The sequence below is a fragment of the Oryzias latipes genome, chromosome 18 (genome assembly GCF_002234675.1).
Source record: "Oryzias latipes chromosome 18, ASM223467v1".
Classification (NCBI taxonomy): Eukaryota; Metazoa; Chordata; class Actinopteri; order Beloniformes; family Adrianichthyidae; genus Oryzias; species Oryzias latipes.
In genome coordinates this window covers 27,759,227-27,778,191 of record NC_019876.2, presented here as the reverse complement: position 1 = coordinate 27,778,191, position 18,965 = coordinate 27,759,227, and the positions used below count along the sequence as shown (strand labels likewise).

General features: G+C 42.0%; 1 protein-coding gene across 7 annotated transcripts in view; it reads left to right on the top strand.

Moving 5' to 3' along the window:
• LOC101166255 (neurexin-2) overlaps nucleotides 1-18,965 on the top strand; it is an 806,741-nt gene that overhangs the window by 414,621 nt on the left and 373,155 nt on the right. For all 7 annotated transcript variants that reach the window (XM_023965856.1, XM_023965855.1, XM_023965854.1 and 4 more), the window contains 2 exons: nucleotides 13,785-13,904; nucleotides 16,807-17,188. In XM_023965856.1, the coding sequence (XP_023821624.1) occupies nucleotides 13,785-13,904; nucleotides 16,807-17,188 (502 nt within the window). The remainder of the gene's footprint in view (nucleotides 1-13,784; nucleotides 13,905-16,806; nucleotides 17,189-18,965) is intronic.

Genomic DNA, 18,965 nt, shown 5'->3' with positions numbered 1-18,965 from the left:
TTAATAACCTCCAGCTTTGATATGTAACACTATAGGGTCTACGAGAAACTTCATCACTTGATTTTTTTAATGAAATTTTGGACTGAACAAAGATTTTTAGCATAAATTATGTTTAGGTTATCAGCACCAAGAATTCAACTTTCATAGGCATTTATGTGCTACTGCTTCCTAAAAAAATTCAGAATTATTGAAGTTACAGGTGAACTTTTATTCAACATTTCATCCAAAAAGGTCCGAAAACGTCTTTTTAGGCAAAACTGCAAACACCTATTTTTTTGCATAACTTATCTTTCAAATATCAGCACAAAAAAATTAAAAACGGTAGGGATCTGTGTTTGCTGCCTTCCATATTTTTTTCAGACTTAAAAGTGTAACAGATGATTTATAAAAAATCCTTTTTCATCCAAAAACCTGTGTTAAATCTGTCTAGACTCCAAACAAACATTTTTTTATGGTAACTTATGTTTCAACAATCGACACCAATTTTCACAGACCTATAGCTAAACATGTCCCATAGCTACCTGAATATTTTCATAGATATAAAATGAACTGGTCATTCTAACATCTGGCATTCTAACATCTAACATCTTACATGTCAAAGCCTCTCTCAGCCTGGCTCTGCTAAAGGAGTCGTGTTACAACCCCGCCCCCTCCTGCTGGGACCCCTGCTATGTAAATTAGCAAGCAGTGAACAGAGAGATGAGAAGTAAGAATGGCCATTACTCAGGCATGCATAATCCAAAGACAGCCAGTTAAACACTGAAAGACATATTTTTTCGGTATGTCTTTCATACATCTTTAGTATTAAAAACTCTCCAAGATGAATGTGCCTGACTCCACCTGCAGGTGGATCACAGACTTCCTGACGGACAGACAGCAGTATGTGAGGCTGGGGAAGCTCGTCTCAGATACTCGGACCACAAGCACCGGATCCCCCCAGGGCTGTGTCCTTTCACCCCTTTTACTCTCCCTGTACACAAACAGCTGCACAGCTGGTCACCTGTCTGTCAAACTCCTGAAGTTTGCTGACGACACCACACTCATCGGCCTCATCTCTGACGGAGATGAGTCGGCCTACAGGAGTTAAATAGCCAGGCCGGTGTCATAGTGCAGCGCTAACAACCTGGAGCTTAATGCTCTGAAGACAGTGGAGATGACAGTGGACTTCAGGAAGGCCCCAGCCCCCCTCCCCCCTGTCATCCTCTGTGACTCCCCGGTGACCTCTGTGGAGTCCTTCTGCTTCCTGGGAACCATCATCAGCCAGGACCTCAAGTGGGAGCAGAACATCAGCTCCATCACTAAGAAGGTCCAGCAGAGGATGTACTTCCTGAGGCAGCTGAAGAAGTTTCACCTCCCTGAAAAGATGCTGGTAGACTTTTACACCGCCATCATCGAATCCACCCTCACGTCCTCCATCACAGTCTGGTTCGCTGCGGCCACGGCCAGAGACAAGGCCAAGCTGCAACGCGTCATCCACTCAGCAGAGAAGGTGATCGGCTGCCACCTCCCGTCTCTCCAGGAGCTGCACATCTCCAGGACCTGGAGGCGGGCAGCCAGGATTGTAGCCAACCCCTCTCATCCAGGACATAATCTCTTTCGGCCCCTCCCTTCTGGCAAGAGGCTCCGGTCCATCAGGACCAGGACCTCGCGCCACAAGAACAGCTTCTTCCCCACTGCAGCCAGCCTGCTGAACAGAACCCCAACTCCCCCAGGTGACCCCCCCTCCACCCCCCGCCCACCAAAGGACTGTCGGTGCCACTTACAGGCCCCACCATCCCAGCCCATCTGTGCTCCCACTTTAATTCACCTTACTCTACTGTATATAGTGTGTTGTTGTTGTTAACTTAATTTTTAACTTATTCTTAATTGCACTATACACCAAGTCAAATTCCTCGTTTTGTAAAGTGCGCTCTACTGAACCTGGCAATAAAACTTTTTCTGATTCCTGATTCTGATTCTGATTCTATTAATCATTGTTTTTTATTCATTCAAAATGCAATTAAATCAATATTTTATCTTTTTTCTTTTCCTTTTTCTTTTTTTTTTATCTCTTATATCCTTTTTTATAATCAATGTTTGAACTTCTTTTCCTTTCTATTGTCATGGTTTCAGTTTGTTGTCTTTTTTTTCGCTTTAGTTCTTGTTCTGTCTTGTTTGGTTCTGTTTCCTGTTTTATTTTGAAAGGTTTCCTGTCTTGTCATGTTTCTTGAGTTTTACTTCCTTTGGACCCCATCTGCCCTAATCGTGTTCACCTGTGTCTTGTCTGCCCTGTCTGTATATAAGTCTTGTCTCTGCCTTCCTCCTGTGCTGGTCCATTAACTTCTGCTCATGTTGATCACGTCTTCTTGTCTGGCGTCCATGTCCCTTGCCATGCCACAGTAAGTTTTTGTTTTTAGCTTTGTCATCCTGCTCTGCAGCGCTTTTTGTTAGTTAAATAAACCCACTTGCCCTGAACCCGTTTGCCTCCCGTCTCTGCGCCTGGGTCCTACCTGCTCTCGAGCCTCCCCCCCACACGACATCTATACATCCAATGAAATTAAACTACAAATCAACAAACACAACTGATAACAAATGTCTCTTAAAAAATGATGTGTATATTTGCAGAACCTTAAAAACACCAAACAAATAACAAATGCTTCCCAATTAAAGCACAAAAAATGGAACACAAAATGTAAAACCCAAGTTAGAAATTGCAATTCGAAAAAGATACTTTTTTCAGCAGCTTTTCAAAATCAATCACCAATTCTACACTTCTGTGGATGAAACAAAGAACTCCAGAACAATGAAGCCATTTCTCTAAGTCTCTCTCACCTTCAGTTTTAAACAAGGTCTGTGAAAATCCACCATACATTGGTCACATGAACTCAGAGACCTGCTAAAAGTGCACAATTGTAAAAGCTCTTTTATATAGACAACTGTTTGTTTGCTTAGAGCTCTAAATATAAAAAAAAATGCTTTTCTATCACCTAGACACAGATGGAGAACCATATCAACTGGATTAATAACAGGGTGGCATGTTTAGACAACATGAAGCTGTCCATCACATTTTTGACCTAAACATGTAAACACATCCTTGGCTCTGCGGTTAGGAAATGGTATTTGGGAATCTCTTTATACCAGGAGCCAGCCTGGCCATTGGAACATCGCCACAGTGCCCATCCAGACTGGGACAGCAACGGGGTCCACTTCAGAGCCGTGAGCTGCTGTGTTTAACTCCAGCTGTCCCAGCAAGGTAGACAACTGCAGCAACATCCACTGACCAAGCTGACAAGCCCTGGCAGAAAAGATCCCCACAAGAAAAACACTGGCTCAGGCAGGCTGGTCAAAAAAAAATAGTTTTGCCATTGTCTTGCAGCTCGCAGATCAAGTGGTTTAGTTTTCCAGTAATGTCAGTCAAGAATGCAAGTTCAGATTCACAATGTTCATATTCACCATATTCAACAGACATCTCCTCCAATAGCACCTTAAAAATCCTGTGCTGTTTTGCTTTGCAGCTGAGGTTGTTTACGATTTTCAGAATAAGAGTCATTATATGTCCAGAGCCAATCACTTCTGCACATAAGGCCTGCTGGTGAATGACGCAGCAGTAATGCAGACATTTTGGAAAGTCTGGGTCAGCTTTACAGTTTGTCTATTGATCATAGCAGGAGTCCCATCTGCAGTCACTGCTACCAGCTTTTCTAATTGTACCTTTTTCTGCACAAAAACTCCTTCACCGTGTTATACATTTCAACTCCTCTTGTAGTTGTCTGTTAGGGCAGATGTGTCAGGAGTTCTTCTCTTGTGGAAACCAAAAGCTATGCTGTACTGTTGCCGTCCACAGACTCATCACACTGGACGTTAAGCACCTGCACTTTGCAAGATCCCGGTCCAGCTAATTGGCCAAGTTATCAGACATAGCTGACACTCATCTAGACATTGTAGTGGAAATTGAATGAGTTCTATTGTTCTCATCCTTAGGGACAGTGATAGCAATTATCATCATTGCTTGAATTTTTTTCATGCTATATGCAAAAGTCTTTGTCCCTTAAGGCAACAGATTACAGCCCCCCCCCCCCCCCCCCCCCCCCAGGCTGCTGTCGTATTAACAATAGCTTGATAGCTTGGAGCTCCAGAATGGACAAGAAAAAACGACGAGAATGGCTCGAGCAGGGCGTTGCTCACGGGGCGGTCGCTCGTGCCATGCGGTCGCACGTGCTCGGGCCCGCTAAATGCTACTTGTAGCTTTAATGATGTCTTGTTGTTGTTTCCAACCAGGTCCTCTTTAAATGAACTGAGACCCCCTGCTTAGACCCCCATAATTTCAATCGTACTTTCCGAAAAGGTGAACTCATAGAAAGACATCATGCCGCTCTAAAACTTTGTTGAACGGCAGCTGAAGATGGTCATTTGGTCCTAAAACCAACTGCTGTGAGACGTAAACCCCCCCCCCATTTATTTTCAATTTCAGATGTTTCCCGGTGATGTCTGGGGCAGAACCTGCAGTTTTATTGTTATTTAATATCAATGACGGACAGGATTTACAACATTTGAGGTTCAAGAAAAGTTGTATTTGACTCCATTAAGATGATAAACAACATCATCGCCGTCATTACTTTATGTGGTGTTGTTTTTGAATCCAGCTCAGAACAAGGTTTTTTAATCATGTCTCATAATAAAAAAGCAAATTGAATGCCAAGAGCATCTGTGAAGCCTAAATTCTGTTTTTATTCCTGTTTATCAACACAAATTAAGATATGTAAGAAAGTGACTTTTAAGAGAGAAAGACACAGACAAATGAAATGGTTCAATCGTGTGAGGGCAGAAACTGCCTCTTCAGGGCACTGACCTCCCTTATTAGAAGTATTCCTGTTGAAGATTCAGGTTTCATTCTATTTGGAATGAGATGTTTCATGTAGAAAAAGAATAATCTAGGGTTGAGCGCTTGAATTTTACAATATTCAAAGCTAAACTTTTAGTCATAAAAATCGGAACTATTTTTGTGACTAGTTGGAAAACATAAAAATTTAAAAAATTCATTTTTTAATCTATTTTAAAAGCATTCCAAGTTATCTTTTATTTAGGACTCAAATAAAACCCTGTGTCATTTTCCTTGGCAGAGCAGCAGGAGTTCATTAGAAATTAGCCTCTCTGCTGTTGGTGCAGAGCAACCCCGCCCTCTCTTCCCCTCCCTTATTACGCAGGGGAGCAGGGAGCTTGTGCTCACACATAGGATCTTTGTCAAACAGCAGTCTGCTGCTGATTCACAACAATTTGACTAAAAGAATACTCAGAAATGCAATTTTAAGATGAATTTTCTTTATATGTGTGTCCTCTTTCATGAGAAAAATGGCACAAGAACATGTTAAAAACACAAATTTCACAGTAGGTTTCTGAAGTTATTTGGGGTATTTAAACATATATATATATATATATATATATATATATATATATATATATATATATATATATATATATATATATATATATATATATATATATTTATTTTATGCATTTTAGAGTGCAGGACTCATTAAAAGCTTTTATGTATACATACGTCTATACTGTATGAAAGCATCCCTACCTTTCTAAGAGGTTTAGATGTATAACAGAGTTCTGCAGGGATGCTCCTGTCCCTATCCCTGTTTCTGAACCTGAACCCACTTCTGCCTTTCTGGAAAGATGTGATACCCGTAATCATTTTGCGAATGAAGCCCTCAATCATGCACTCGCCTCACTAATGTAAAGGGAAAGCAAGAGCTGCAGAAAGCAGGGGTGTGGTGGTGGAGGTGTGCCCTCACCACCCAGACAGCAGCCAACTTGAGTAATCAAGTGTGAAGGTTGTGAGGCGCAAAACAGCCATTAACCTCCCAAACACGGGCAATCGCCGCGGTCTGCAGAAGACAGACGGGGGTGTGCATGTGTGTCTGAGTGTGTGAGTTAGTGTGGCTGCCAGGGCGGGTGGGTGTCGCGCAAGCGCCTGCATCTGTGTCATGTGGCTCTCCGATTGTGCGTCATGTGCACTTGTGTGCTTGTGAGCGTGTCTGTTAGTTTATGGGCAGTTTATGCACAAAGGAGCGTCGACATTTGTGCATTTGTGCACGAGTGCAATTTCATAGCCCCATGTGCGATGGAGCTTGGATCATGCCAGTCTGATTCATTGACCGCAGTCTGGGAAATAGTTGCTGTGTGTTGTACTGCTTACTCTGAACCTTGTGCATATTTAATCTGGCATGCGTCTCTATTTGTTATGATTTGTAGGCAAATCAGGCCATGTAAGCCTCTCTGTCAGCCTATCCAGTGTGATCTCGGCATGCATTATTCCCATATGACAGTACAGCACGGCTGTGCTTGGCATGCCCAGCTCTGTGACTGCGTGTTTGACACTGTCGGCTGGTGTGATACCGTCCTGAACCAGGCCATCTGTTCTTGGCGGCGCTGGTACCAGAAAGAACTTATTGGAGATGAGCATGAGAGGACAGGCGTTGTACCTGGGGTTTGGCAGGGCGTGACATCAGTGAAACCCTCTGAACTGCTGCCCCCCGACTCTACAGGGATAACGATGAGTGATGAAGTGTGGGGGCCGGTCTGTCTTCAGCAGACTCTGCTCTTCCACAAGCTGCTGACATGTTTGCTTCCCTTTAAGGCTTCGCTGGCTGTTTTCATTTAAATACATTCAGAACGTTTTGATTTGATAATAAAAGAAAACTTTTTCTTTTGCCAAACAATAGTGAATTCCCTAAAATGACGATTGTAGGTCAGCAAATGTATGAAAACACTCTAAATAGCCTCTGAAAAGGTTTTATTTTTTTCGGTTTACAGCGAAACAAAGCAAAACAAAAATGGTCTACGTCCCCGTCCCCCCCATACTTCAAGGTTATGGCATTTTCCCCACGCCAGTAATGAGGTTGTGGACCTGGAGTATACTTGAAGTATTTGTTAGAAGATTGCAATATTATTGACTCTTTCATGACACTGAACAAATTGATATTTTTGTCTTTGACCAAACTTCATCAAAAATGCAACACGATTTCACAAAAACATAAGAAAAAAATGTGTTTTTATGTTTTATGTTAGGTTCTATTATGTGCTTTCACAGCATTTGGAGAACACTCAAGCCCAGATTGTGTCATTTTTTTCATACACAGTGAAATTCAACTCTCAAAGTTCCAATACTTTTTTTTTTAGCTTTTAGGCAGACATTTTTTGACATTTTCAAAATTCTGAAATCTAGCTGGCTGCTTCTGCAAATTGTTAAACACCCACTCCAATAAAAATCATCTTTTTGCTGTTTTTAACTTTTTCTGACGATGGAGAACATATATAAAGAACATGAAGATAAAAATTGCATTTCTGAGTATTTATTTATTCATGTCGTTGTGAACCAGCAGCACACAGAAAAAAAGTTAAAAAAGGCTTAGTGACATAGAAGCAACTACAGTCAGCCACAAGCTCTGCTTTATTCTGATGAATCTACTGGCAGAAAACGTGATCTATGTTCGTCTTCCTTTTCCTCGTCTGAGCTGGCATCTGGCTCCAAATCTTAGACAGCTCCGCTGCAATATTGCTTGCCGCTTTTGTTTTAGTGGTTGGGTATGTGAGGGGCTTTAAGCTAGTGTGAACGGCTGTAAAAATATAGATGATGGGAAGGGGGGGCGGTCCTGGCCACAACTGGGGACAAATTTATAATGATATCCTGCCGTTCTGCAGAAACTATGTCCTAAAAAAAAGACATGTTTTTAGATTTTGGCTAAAAACTGCATTAGTATAATTAAGAGTCCTCTGGAAATGATTTAAAAACAGATAAGAAGATGATTGGAGTGCGACTTGAACAGGATTTTTGTGAAGGAGCCTTCATAGCTAAAATAAATACATCAACGTTCATTAATCCCATGTTCAGAAGGAGGATGTCGGCACACCCTATTAGGCCCCATCGGTCAACAGCAGTTCTTCAAATAATGTTTGGTCTCCATCTAAATTAGCTAAGCTAGATTACTATGTGAGCATGTGCAAACATGCCAGATGAGGTTTAATCTTAGAAAGGAGTGGGTGATCTGTGTGTTCGGAAACATGCCAGGGGTCCTTTTCTGCTCAGCAATGAAATGAGGAAGACGTATAGGATTTGCTGATTTGGGTGGGAGGAGAGCGCTGAACCGACCGTCTCTGAGACCCTCAGTGGATGAGCCGATTCCATCTGCCAGAGAAAGAGTTGTTAGAGAGGTGGTGGATGAGACAAAACCCAGATAAGTTAAAGTGGTTTGTGTGTGTGTTGTATGCATGTGTGTGTGCCATTGCTTCATTAGTGGCACTGAGGAGTCATGCCAGTTGCACAGATGGCAAATGAGAAAAAGGGAGCATGGGGTTGTCAGAATAACATACATCAGCAGTCTCAAAGTGACATGAAGAAAAGGAAATGAACAATATTACTCAATATTTTCCCAAAATGTTTTCGATGCTACAAGTTTGAGTGTCTAGCATTTTGTAACACACACGCAAAGACACACATATGGCTCCAATTGGAGACAGCGGTGCATTTGGAAAGTGGGAAAAACAAAATGCAATTTTTGGACGTGGGAGATCTGTTTATCGTGCTCAGCATGTACTGTTATCCTCTGCAAGGTGGAACGCTTAACATTCTCACGTGCACTCGCACGTGCACACGTATCTCCTGCGAATGTAGGAAGAAGAAAGCCACGGGGTCCCAGTTCACAGCCTCTAATACACCTGAGAAACGCCCACCAGCTCCTGTGGTTTTCCAGTCAGAAAACTTTAGTTTGATTTACTGATTTGCTTTTTGCATCACCATTAAATTATGGCTCATTTTGGTTTTCTGTAGTATTTCTTGGCATATTTCAGCCTGTATGGTTGTCCCTCCTTCTCCCGAAAGGCAGTGTGCCCAGGGCTGTTGCAAACAAGCGCCAACCTTTTAGGAGTCTTTTACGTTGTTTTGTAGCCACTTTCATGTAATGACTGCAAGTCTTCCGGGCTTTTCTTCTTACAGTGAAGGCCTGCGTTATGAGTCTGTGCTCGCTGAACAATATGCTTTCACAGATGGCTGTATGGATGGGGGTAATGCGAGGTCAATCGCCTCGTTGTGAAACGCTGTTCAAGAATGTCACGTCCTCCTCTCAAACTACATATACACAGTTTACCATTTAATTACAGCACCTATCTGTCCTTTTATGTTGCGTTATAAACAAACATCTGTTACTGCGCTTCTCCCCCTTTCCGCTTTGGTCAGCAATCTGTCTCTGGCAGTGTTTAAAGTGCTGATTGGAGGAAAAATCCTGTCTGATCATCTACTATCCAGCATTATCGCTCTCCTTCCCCACCCTTTAGTCCAGAGCAGTAGCAGCTCGTGGAAAATGTTTCTTTCTGGACATTTTAGGCTGCGTTTCTTACGGAGACGCTGTAAGATGGCAGGTTCTCTCATACCCTGTAAAATGTGGTTTGATGTTTTTATTATGTGACTAACACACCGCCTAACGCTCCACTGTTTGGTGAAGACACAGCACTGAAATGAAAATAAAGTGACATATTCAGGGCACAGTCCTGTGTGTTTTTTCAGAGCTGATTAGGGACTTTTCAGCTCCGCTCTGATGCAGTGCGCATGAAGATATTCGTAATGTTGCTTAACTTCCATGTATGCATTTGGTTCAACAGCTCAGTCCGGATCCAAGTGAAGCTGAGCAGATTTGAAAATCCGTCGTATTAGCTCAGGCGTATCACCACAGGCAACTTCTGCTACGATTTGTTGACCTATTAACCAACAGATTCACCCTGCAGTTAACTTTGACCCACACAATCCCACCGCATATGCTTGAGTGACCCCGGCAAACACTGGGCCGTGATGACCTGCTGTCTTCTCAGACTGCAGTGGGCAAATTTGCCAGCAGCTGCCTGTGGCCATATGATGCTCTTGCAGGATTCTTCCATAATGCTCCCCTCTTTGGCCTCATGACTAGAAGGAGCTGATTATTATAAAACGCCTGGAAGAAATGTTGGAGGATTTTTGCGGCCGAGCTGAAGAAGAGCAGAAAGTGGAGGAACTTTTCCCTGATGGATCAGATATTATTCGAAAGACTTAACTTGGATGAAAACAGTGTTTTTAAACATGTTCTTGTGGCATTTTTCTGATGATGGGGGGCATACACACAGAAGAATAAGATTAAAATACAATGAGTATTTCTTTATTCAGTCAGGAGAAGACAAAAATAATTGCAGTCTGAAAAATCTTGTTGCTTTTACGCTGAAGCTACAAATGGCAGGCAACAAGCTCCACGCTCCGCCTCATCCTGATGCTTCCACCTTCAGACGATAGACGCATATTTTCCTCGTCTGAGCTGGGATCTGGATCGAAACTGTACGGCTGGAAAGCTCAGAAGTCGCTTGCCGTTTCTGTTGCACTTATGGTAGGTGTGGATTGTGAAAGAGTGCAAGTTAGCAGCAGAGCATGTAAACCGATGGGTGACGGGAAGTGGGGGTGGGGTTGATTCATGCCATCAGCCCCGCCCACAACTCAGAGGTGAATTTCTGCTGCTCTGCAGAAGCTATGTTCTAGAAAACAACACGCGTTTGTGTATTTTGTCTTATGCTGCTTTCACACCAGACGCGAATCGTACGTCAAAGTCTGCTTGGCGCCCGCAATGTTGTTGCCACGTCATGGAAAACATGGATGATGTTGAGCAAGTAGCTTGGGTTGATCTGTTTTGGAGATCTCTACAGAGGCGCTGGCAAGCACGTGAACCTGGGTCTGGGTCCGGGTTCACAAGATCATTCAGAGACGCTTGCATTATGGTGAAGTCCCTGCAGGAGCTGCGCCAGGATGTGACGGCCAAGCGTTATTTCCATCCCTCTGTGGCCCAGTTTGAAGAATGTATGTCCCGAGTTAACCCAAGAGGGGAAAATAAAAATAAAACTGGATGGTCTTTTTATTATTGTCTTGATAAACCCAAAGCCTCCAGCTTTGCGAGCGTTGTTGCCTAGGGTTGGCCAAATCGCGCCGCAGGACCTCCGATTGCGCCTTTACTTTGACTTAACATTGAAACTTGACACGCGAACCGCACCTGGTGTGAATGCAGCATGAGAGCTGCATATTCAGAACTAAAAGACCACTGGAAACGCTTTGAATATAAATCAAAAGATGATGGGGGAGTGGACTTTAAGACAGTTTGAACTTATTTTTGTCAGCGGTGTGACATATTTCCTGATCTCTGAGCCATTTCCTCCCAACCAAAGAAAACAAACATCTTTCATTTCTCATTTCTTGATTGCTATGTTGCAAATGTCATCACTAGCCTGTGGCAGACTGATGATCAGTGCATATTCACGTTGTTTTGATTAGTGTTTAAATACAACAATTATACAGCTGGGCTCAAGTACTCGTTGCTGCAGGAGCAGCCGCACAGCCTGGATTGAGACTGATGGCAACAACCTGCAGTCATTGCCAAAGGGCTTCTGTTCCATTGATCCAATTGCATTAATCAAGTTGTTTACACATTGAACAGAGCAACTGGTGATGGATGACTGCTGGTAATTATGCAAGAGGCTGCAAAGATCACTCCACTTGGCGTGCTGTCATAGTCAATGAAAGTAATCCACTGTGTTAACAATTTGGGTAAAATAAAGAAGCCTTGAAATCTATTCAGCTGCTTTTTAGGAAAACTGAATGGATTACTTGGAGTGGGAAAAGATGGACAGATTGGAAAACATTGTTAAAGGGAATAAAGTCATTTAACCAAGACAAAGGGAGAGGGCATGTGGCAAGACGAAATTTAATTGCATTTTGATATTTTACTAACTATTTCTTAATGAGTTCTGCATCTCATTGCTATTTTAAGCAATGTGTACTGGTTTTACTCTCTGGCTGTTAAAGGCTTACAGTCTCATTTAACCCCGGTGGCAACACATCACTTTTCTTGTTTGGAATGTACCCGCGTGACTCCCCTGTGGTAAAGCCCCGGTCGCTTTGTCAATATGTGGCTGTTGGGGGGGGAAAGTGTCAGTTTAGAGTTAAACAAATGATTGGAAGCTAAACTTCATCCGGTAGAAGCCTCGTGCAACACACAACTCTAACCCTACTTTGTTGTATTTGTGTGTGGTGGTGGATTTTTAGCTCAAACTTACCTGTTGTTTCCCTGAAGTGTTGGCCAACTTTTCTAGGGGTTATGGCCAAATGGCTCAGGTTATTTGCCCAGCTCTTCTGTGTCCTGCTGCAGCCAAGTGGTATAAATATTACATGAGCTTCATTCTAAAGGGTGTCCATTCCCATTCATTGTTTTGCACTGAGCTGATCGGTGGTTTACGACCTTGCATCAGCCACACAGCTCCTCAGCTCTGTTGCACATTGTTTTTTTAAGCATATTTTTTTTCCCCTCTCTCTGAGTTTATGAGCATTTTCTTTTTGCATAATCTTCAGTTTCCCCATTTCAAGTCTGTCTATTCCGCAATCGGATTGATTCAGCCTTTCTTGTATCTTTTATCTGCACATGCTGTCTTTGCAGCTGCAAATCAGTCTTTTCCTCCATATTTACTTCACACACAGGGTGATCAAAAGTCATTCTTTCCAATTTCATGTGGCTGAAGACAAAAGACCCATGAAAAACGGATATAATAAAAAGTAAATGGGAAAACAACTCTCCAGTGGGCCGTGTGTGTTCTTGCCAGACGAGGCCATCAATTGATGGGACGCTTTTTTTTCCCCCCAGACTAAATAATTTCACACACAGCTGCAAAGGGGCCAACCATATATCGCAGAAGTGTAGTACATCACCCACTGGAGCATTGGCTGTAATTCTCTCCGTTTCTGACCAACTAACCAGTGAAGAAAGAGCTGCTGACCCTGGAACCCAAATGTGGTTACAAATAAGGCAGCGGTACTGATGGGAATCGTCAGTGGTGGTGATGTAAGGAAAGGCAGACTCTGGAGATGTTGCGTCTTCATCTCCTAGCTGTCGTGGCGGTCACTCCCCTCCTCAGCTGTGCAGCAGTGTGGACGGAGGGAGGATTTGTGAAGGTGACTGCTGTTGTCTTACATTTTTAGAGTTGGGCTGCCTGCCAGTGGGATGCAATTACCCTTTAGTTTGCAGTTGTTTGCACAACTGCCCATGTGACACCATCTTCTTCATCTCACTCTTGATTTTTTCTTTATCATTGCAGATTTTCACTCTTAGTTTGGCTACATTCATAATACTGGATTCCATTAAAAACTACAAATGTCTTGGAGTATCCTCAGTAACAGCTGCATTTATTTTGCTCAAACAGATTTGTTTTTCTGTTCGTTTGGTTGTTGTACCATGCAGATACTTCTTCTATGAGTCTCAATGCAGCGCCATATGTTTTTACGATGAGTTGTCTCCTCCAGTGAGACACTATCACATGGGGGGGGCTAGAAGGAGGGAATTGGGACTAGAGAAGTGGAAAGAGGGCATTCTGGAGGAAAGTGGTTTTAGGAATGAGCAGTTAAACTGTCTCCTCCACTTACGGGGCTCTTAAAAAGACTCTCCTGTTGGGTGAAGTAGAACAAGAAAATGCTTTTCTGAAGGAACAAACATGATTTTTATAGCAGAGCGTCTGCGGTTTTTGGTCCTTATTTAGGTCTTAAAACAGTTCATTTTCTTTCAAATCAAATCCTTTATTTGCAGCATAGAAATGCTGTTGTGTTTTGCAAACATTCAGGTTTTCTTTGTCTCCTTTCCCAAGACAATGGTTGATCCATTTGGAGGCGTGTTGGAGAAGCATGTATGGGTGGGCGCACGCATGATCCCTCTTGTACCTTCTAATCATTTGAGTGTCTCCTTCCACAGGCAAAGGACCTGAGACCTTGTTTGCGGGTCAGAAGCTAAATGACAACGAGTGGCACACGGTGAAGGTGGTGCGAAGAGGCAAGAGCCTTCAGCTCTCCGTGGATAACGTCACAGTGGAAGGTAATTTGTGTTCAAGAAAATAAACGTGCATTTACTGACAAAGCCTAAAATGGATCTGAATGTTTTTAGAATTCGTCACACACCTACATCAAAATGAATCATTTAAAAAATAAAACTGCCAGGAACAAAAAAACCGTCACAGAAAGACTTTAATGAGTGAAAAAAATCAGGTAAATGCAAATTATATTGAGCTTTTCACTCAAACATGCATCCTATAATGTACAGTCAGGACCATAAATATTTGGACAGAGACACATTCTTTCTAATTTAGTTTCTGTACATTACCACAGTTAATTTTAAATAAAACAACTCTGATGCTATTGAAGTGCAGACTTTCAGCTTTTATTCCATGGGTTGAACAAAAACAAGCCAGCACAGTTCTGGAAAAACATTCTTTGGACAGATGACACCAAAATCAACCTCTACCAGAATGATGGCAAGAGAAAAGTCTGGAGAAGGCGTAGAGAAGCTCCTGATCCAAAGCACACTGCATCATCAGTAAAACACGGTGGAGGCAGTGTGATGGTCTGGGCGTGCATGGCTGCTAGTGGCACTGGGACACTAGTGTTTATTGATGACGTGACACAGGACAGAAGCAGCCCAATGAATTCTGAGGTGTTCAGAGACAGACTGTCTGCGCAGATCCAGATGAATGCAGCCAAACTGATTCATAATACAGATGGACAACGACCCAAAACATACAGCCAAAGCAACTCAGGAGTTTATTAAAGCAAAGAAGTGGAATATTCTTGAATGGCCAAGTCAGTCACCTGATCTTAACCCAATTGAGCAGCATTTCACTTGTTGAAGACTAAACTTCAGACAGAAAGGCCCACAAACAAACAGCTACTGAAAGTCGCTGCAGTAAAAGCCTGGCAGAGCATTCAGGAGGAGAAAACCCAGCATCTGGTGATGTCCATGAGTCCAAGACTTCAGGCTGTCATTGCCAACAAATGAGCGACCTTGATCGCCTTTTAGGCAGTTTACTCTAACAGTGTTTTACTTGGTTACTCCCCTAAGGCGGTTCAGTTAATCAACTCACCTGTTCAGCGTCCTATTTAAGTCCAGGTGTGCAGTTGTTCACTCTCCTCCTTTACCGCAAGCGCTGCGTTGGTAGCCCCACCCTCCTCCCCGGCTTCCACCTGTGAGCTCCGTTAGGGGTAGTTATTACCCAAAGGTTTTATGGAAATCTTATCTCATGGAATTGTACGGAGCCTTGTGCCAAACGAAAAGAATGTGAAGATAAATAATTTTTACTGCATGAGTTGTCTGATTGAAAGGGTTTTCAACCAAATATTAGGAATGACCATTTTGTTTTCAGTTATTTCATTTGTCCAATTACTTAAGAGCCCATGAAATGAAGGGATTGTGTTTAAAAAATGCTTTAGTTTTTCACATTTGTATGCAATGTTTTTGTTCAACCCATGGAATAAAAGCTGAAAGTCTGCACTTCAATGGCATCTGAGTTGTTTTATTTAAAATTAACTGTGGTAATGTACAGAAACTAAATTAGAAAGAATGTGTCTCTGTCCAAATATTTATGGTCCTGACTGTACGTTGCTGTGAAAAGCCTTCAAGAGAAGAGGCTCTGCCGACTGCAAAGAAAATAGCAACATAGGGATGAAAGGTCGAGAGATGAGATGGAGTCGCAGGCACTCAGTACTGTGACCTCGGGCGAAACGTTGGAAGGACGCAGGGAAAAGAATGAGGAAGAGGCGAAAAAAAGGTGTGAGCTGCATGATTGAAAACGAGTGGGCATGCTGAGGCCAGAAGCAAGGGATAACCCTGTGTGGTCCTGGCTGGTTCACGAACTGGATCATGTGTGGAAAAAGGAAGAGAACAATCTCCAAGGAGGGAGTATCAGAACTGGCTGGACTGGAAAAGGCATTTTAATTAGACGCTTAGAAATCGAATTACTCCACATCTCCCCATAAACACGGTAAAAGCATTGTAGTGTGGAGCATTAATAGGAGATTTTCTGCATTATGATTGTATAATTTACTTCACAGTAGCTGCATAAAAGCTGCCTATCGTTAGCTGAACCAGTGCCATAAACCTCTGCACCCCACACCTGCTGTTTGGTCATGCAGGGATACATTTAATAAACACTAATCATATATTTTATCATGAAATATCATTGTAAATGAGTCAGTTATTTCAGGACAAACCATGTGTATGAATATGTACTAACTTTGTCACTTAGAAAGCTATACTTTGCCATGTTTTATTCATTGACTGTATATGAGAACTGGACCGAGCGAGTTTGATGTCACCCAAAGAAAACGGTTTATTTTTAGTTCCAACCAGATGGATTCAATTTAGTCGCTGTTGTCACACAATGCAGACATCACCATGATGGAACCAGACATCAGAAAGTAGTGATTGAGTCGACGTTTCTATGGCAACCACTCTAGTCAATCAGGAGTGAGCTTGTTGAAAGGGCACACTCCTACAGCGGTTTGGGAGAATCTGTCAAACATTTTGAAAGTTCAACATGGGGGGCCAGCAGCCACAACATAAATTTATTAAAAATATCGGATCAGTTTATAACTTGATTAACTGCACTAATGAAAAAAAATGCTTTAAAACGTATATCTTATCTAAATATATGATATCAAAAACATGTTAACAAAATGTGTCAGAGCAAGAATACTTATTCTGAAAAATAGAATGACTGACAAATAGCGGCCATTTTCGTCAGTAGAAGTCGATGGGATTTTGGCTTCTTGGAGCTAGCAGGTACTTCCTGATTGGAACGCCAGGAAGTATCCAGTTAAAACGTATATCGTATATCAATGGTATGAGTACCAAGTCCAACTGTGATAATTACTCTTTCAGGCTAAATGTAGTCAAAGTGATGTGTTCCAGGTGAGTCAAGCTCTCCGTTTTCTCCTGTTTGCAGGCCAAATGACTGGTGCCCACACACGGCTCGAGTTCCACAACATCGAGACGGGCATCATGACCGAGCGCCGTTTTATCTCCGTGGTGCCGTCGAACTTCATTGGCCATCTCCAGGGCTTGACCTTCAATGGGGTTCCATACTTGGACCAGTGTAAAAACGGGGACATATCTTACTGCGAGCTGAATGCCCGCTTCGGCATGCGTCACATCATCGCAGATCCAGTGACGTTTCGAACGAAGAGCAGCTACTTGGCGCTGGCTACGCTGCAAGCCTACGCCTCCATGCACCTCTTCTTCCAGTTCAAAACCACCACGCCGGATGGCCTGATACTCTTCAACTCTGGAGACGGGAGTGACTTTATAGTCGTGGAACTGGTGAAAGGGTTGGTTTCTCTACAATCATTTTCCTTCAGTTCTATTTAATAAATATTGTTGTATACCAAAGCGCTTGCCAGGACCCGTGTAAAAACGAAAAATAAAATATGCACACACAATTTAGAAAGTAAAATAAAAAGAAAGAAATGGTGTGCAGAAAATTTTGGAGTTGAATTATTATAAAAACTATTGTAAAATACAACTACGATTAAAGAATATTTGGTAATAAAGATTGTACAATATTGGCAATAGTTAATATTTTACCTAATTGCTCATAAACAATAATTTTTTTTCTTAAATTGGTCAATCAAAGTACTGTTTTAATTCATATTTGTTTTAGACTATTAAACAAATAAATAGCAACAAAAAGATGGATGCATTTTTTTGAATGACAACACTGATTAAGGTAAATAACTAGGAAGGTTGTATTGATTCATTAGAACAACAATTTTAATGAAATGCAAGATTAAAAAGGTAAGTCTTTGGCTTCTTTTTAAAAATCTTTAAGGTAGATGAAGTCCACAGCTCCTTAGGTAGGCTGTCTGTCTCACAGTCATGGCTCACAGGAACAAGGCCTTGCTGGATTTTTGTTTTCCTTTTTTTCTGACTCTTGAACTCTCTGACTCTTGATCCTTAGATGATCCTCAGCTGACCCTCCTATGATCCTCAGGTGCAGACCTGCACCTGAGGATCTGAGGGGCTCTGGGAGGTTCATAGGGGAAAAGTAATTCGGTTAAGTAAGAAGACCTCAGACTATTAAAGCATTTCAAAGCCAATTAAAGACTCTAAAAATTGATCCTAAAGCTGGGAGCCAGTGCAGATACTTCAAAACTGGCGGTATTCAGTCCTTCTTACTGCTTCTGATCGAGGCGTAGTTTTTCTGTCTCCTTGTTTGTTTGACCAGCAAGAAGGGCATTGCAAAAATCAATCCTGGATGTAATAAATGCATGAATTAATAATATATCTGTGTTGCAGAGAAAGGGTTGATGATAAAATGCTGAATTTGCTATGCTGTTTATGTGGGCTTCAAAGCTAGATCTGCATCCAGCATCACCCTGAGGTTCCTAATGTTGACACATATAGAGATGTTTCTACTGAGAGCCTCAGGAGCAACAATTTAAAGCCCTGTTTTGTCCTGATTTAGCCGCAGAAGCGTCAGCCAACCACATCCTAATGTGTAAAAAGCAGTTAACGAGGTTTTCTTACAACATTATAATAGCCTGCATGTTTCTTTGTTTTGTTTTATTTGGCTTCATTTGCAGTAATTTAGAGCTATTTTAGCTGTTTCATTTGCTCCAGATGCCGTTAAAAACCTGCTGTCTGATGTTACAGAGTAAATTTTGTTTCCATAGAGACCGGCACCAGCTGAACGCAGAGAAAACAGAGATGACTTTGTCTAACATTTTGTTCTTTAAGAACCATAATATCCCGTTAAAACGTCTATTTTTAAATCTTTTGATGAGTTTTCTGAATTTGAAATGGCTGGATTTACCTGAGTCTTTTATTTTGGTAAAAAGTGTATCATTCAAAAATAGAGACATTTAGAGTGGCTGCTTGGTGAACTCAGTTTCTGTTATTTATTTAAATTTTGTCCTTTGATTTATTGTGAAATAATTGTGAATTAATTGCATTGATTTCCAATGTATTTGCTGTAATTTTACCTAAGAATCAAACTCCTCGCTCTGAAAGGAAGCGATGAGGTGATCTGTTTGAGCACGCAGGGCTTTGATTATTACATAAGGCGACGTTTGCTGCTCCACATGTCTTTCTCTGGTCCTCTGCATT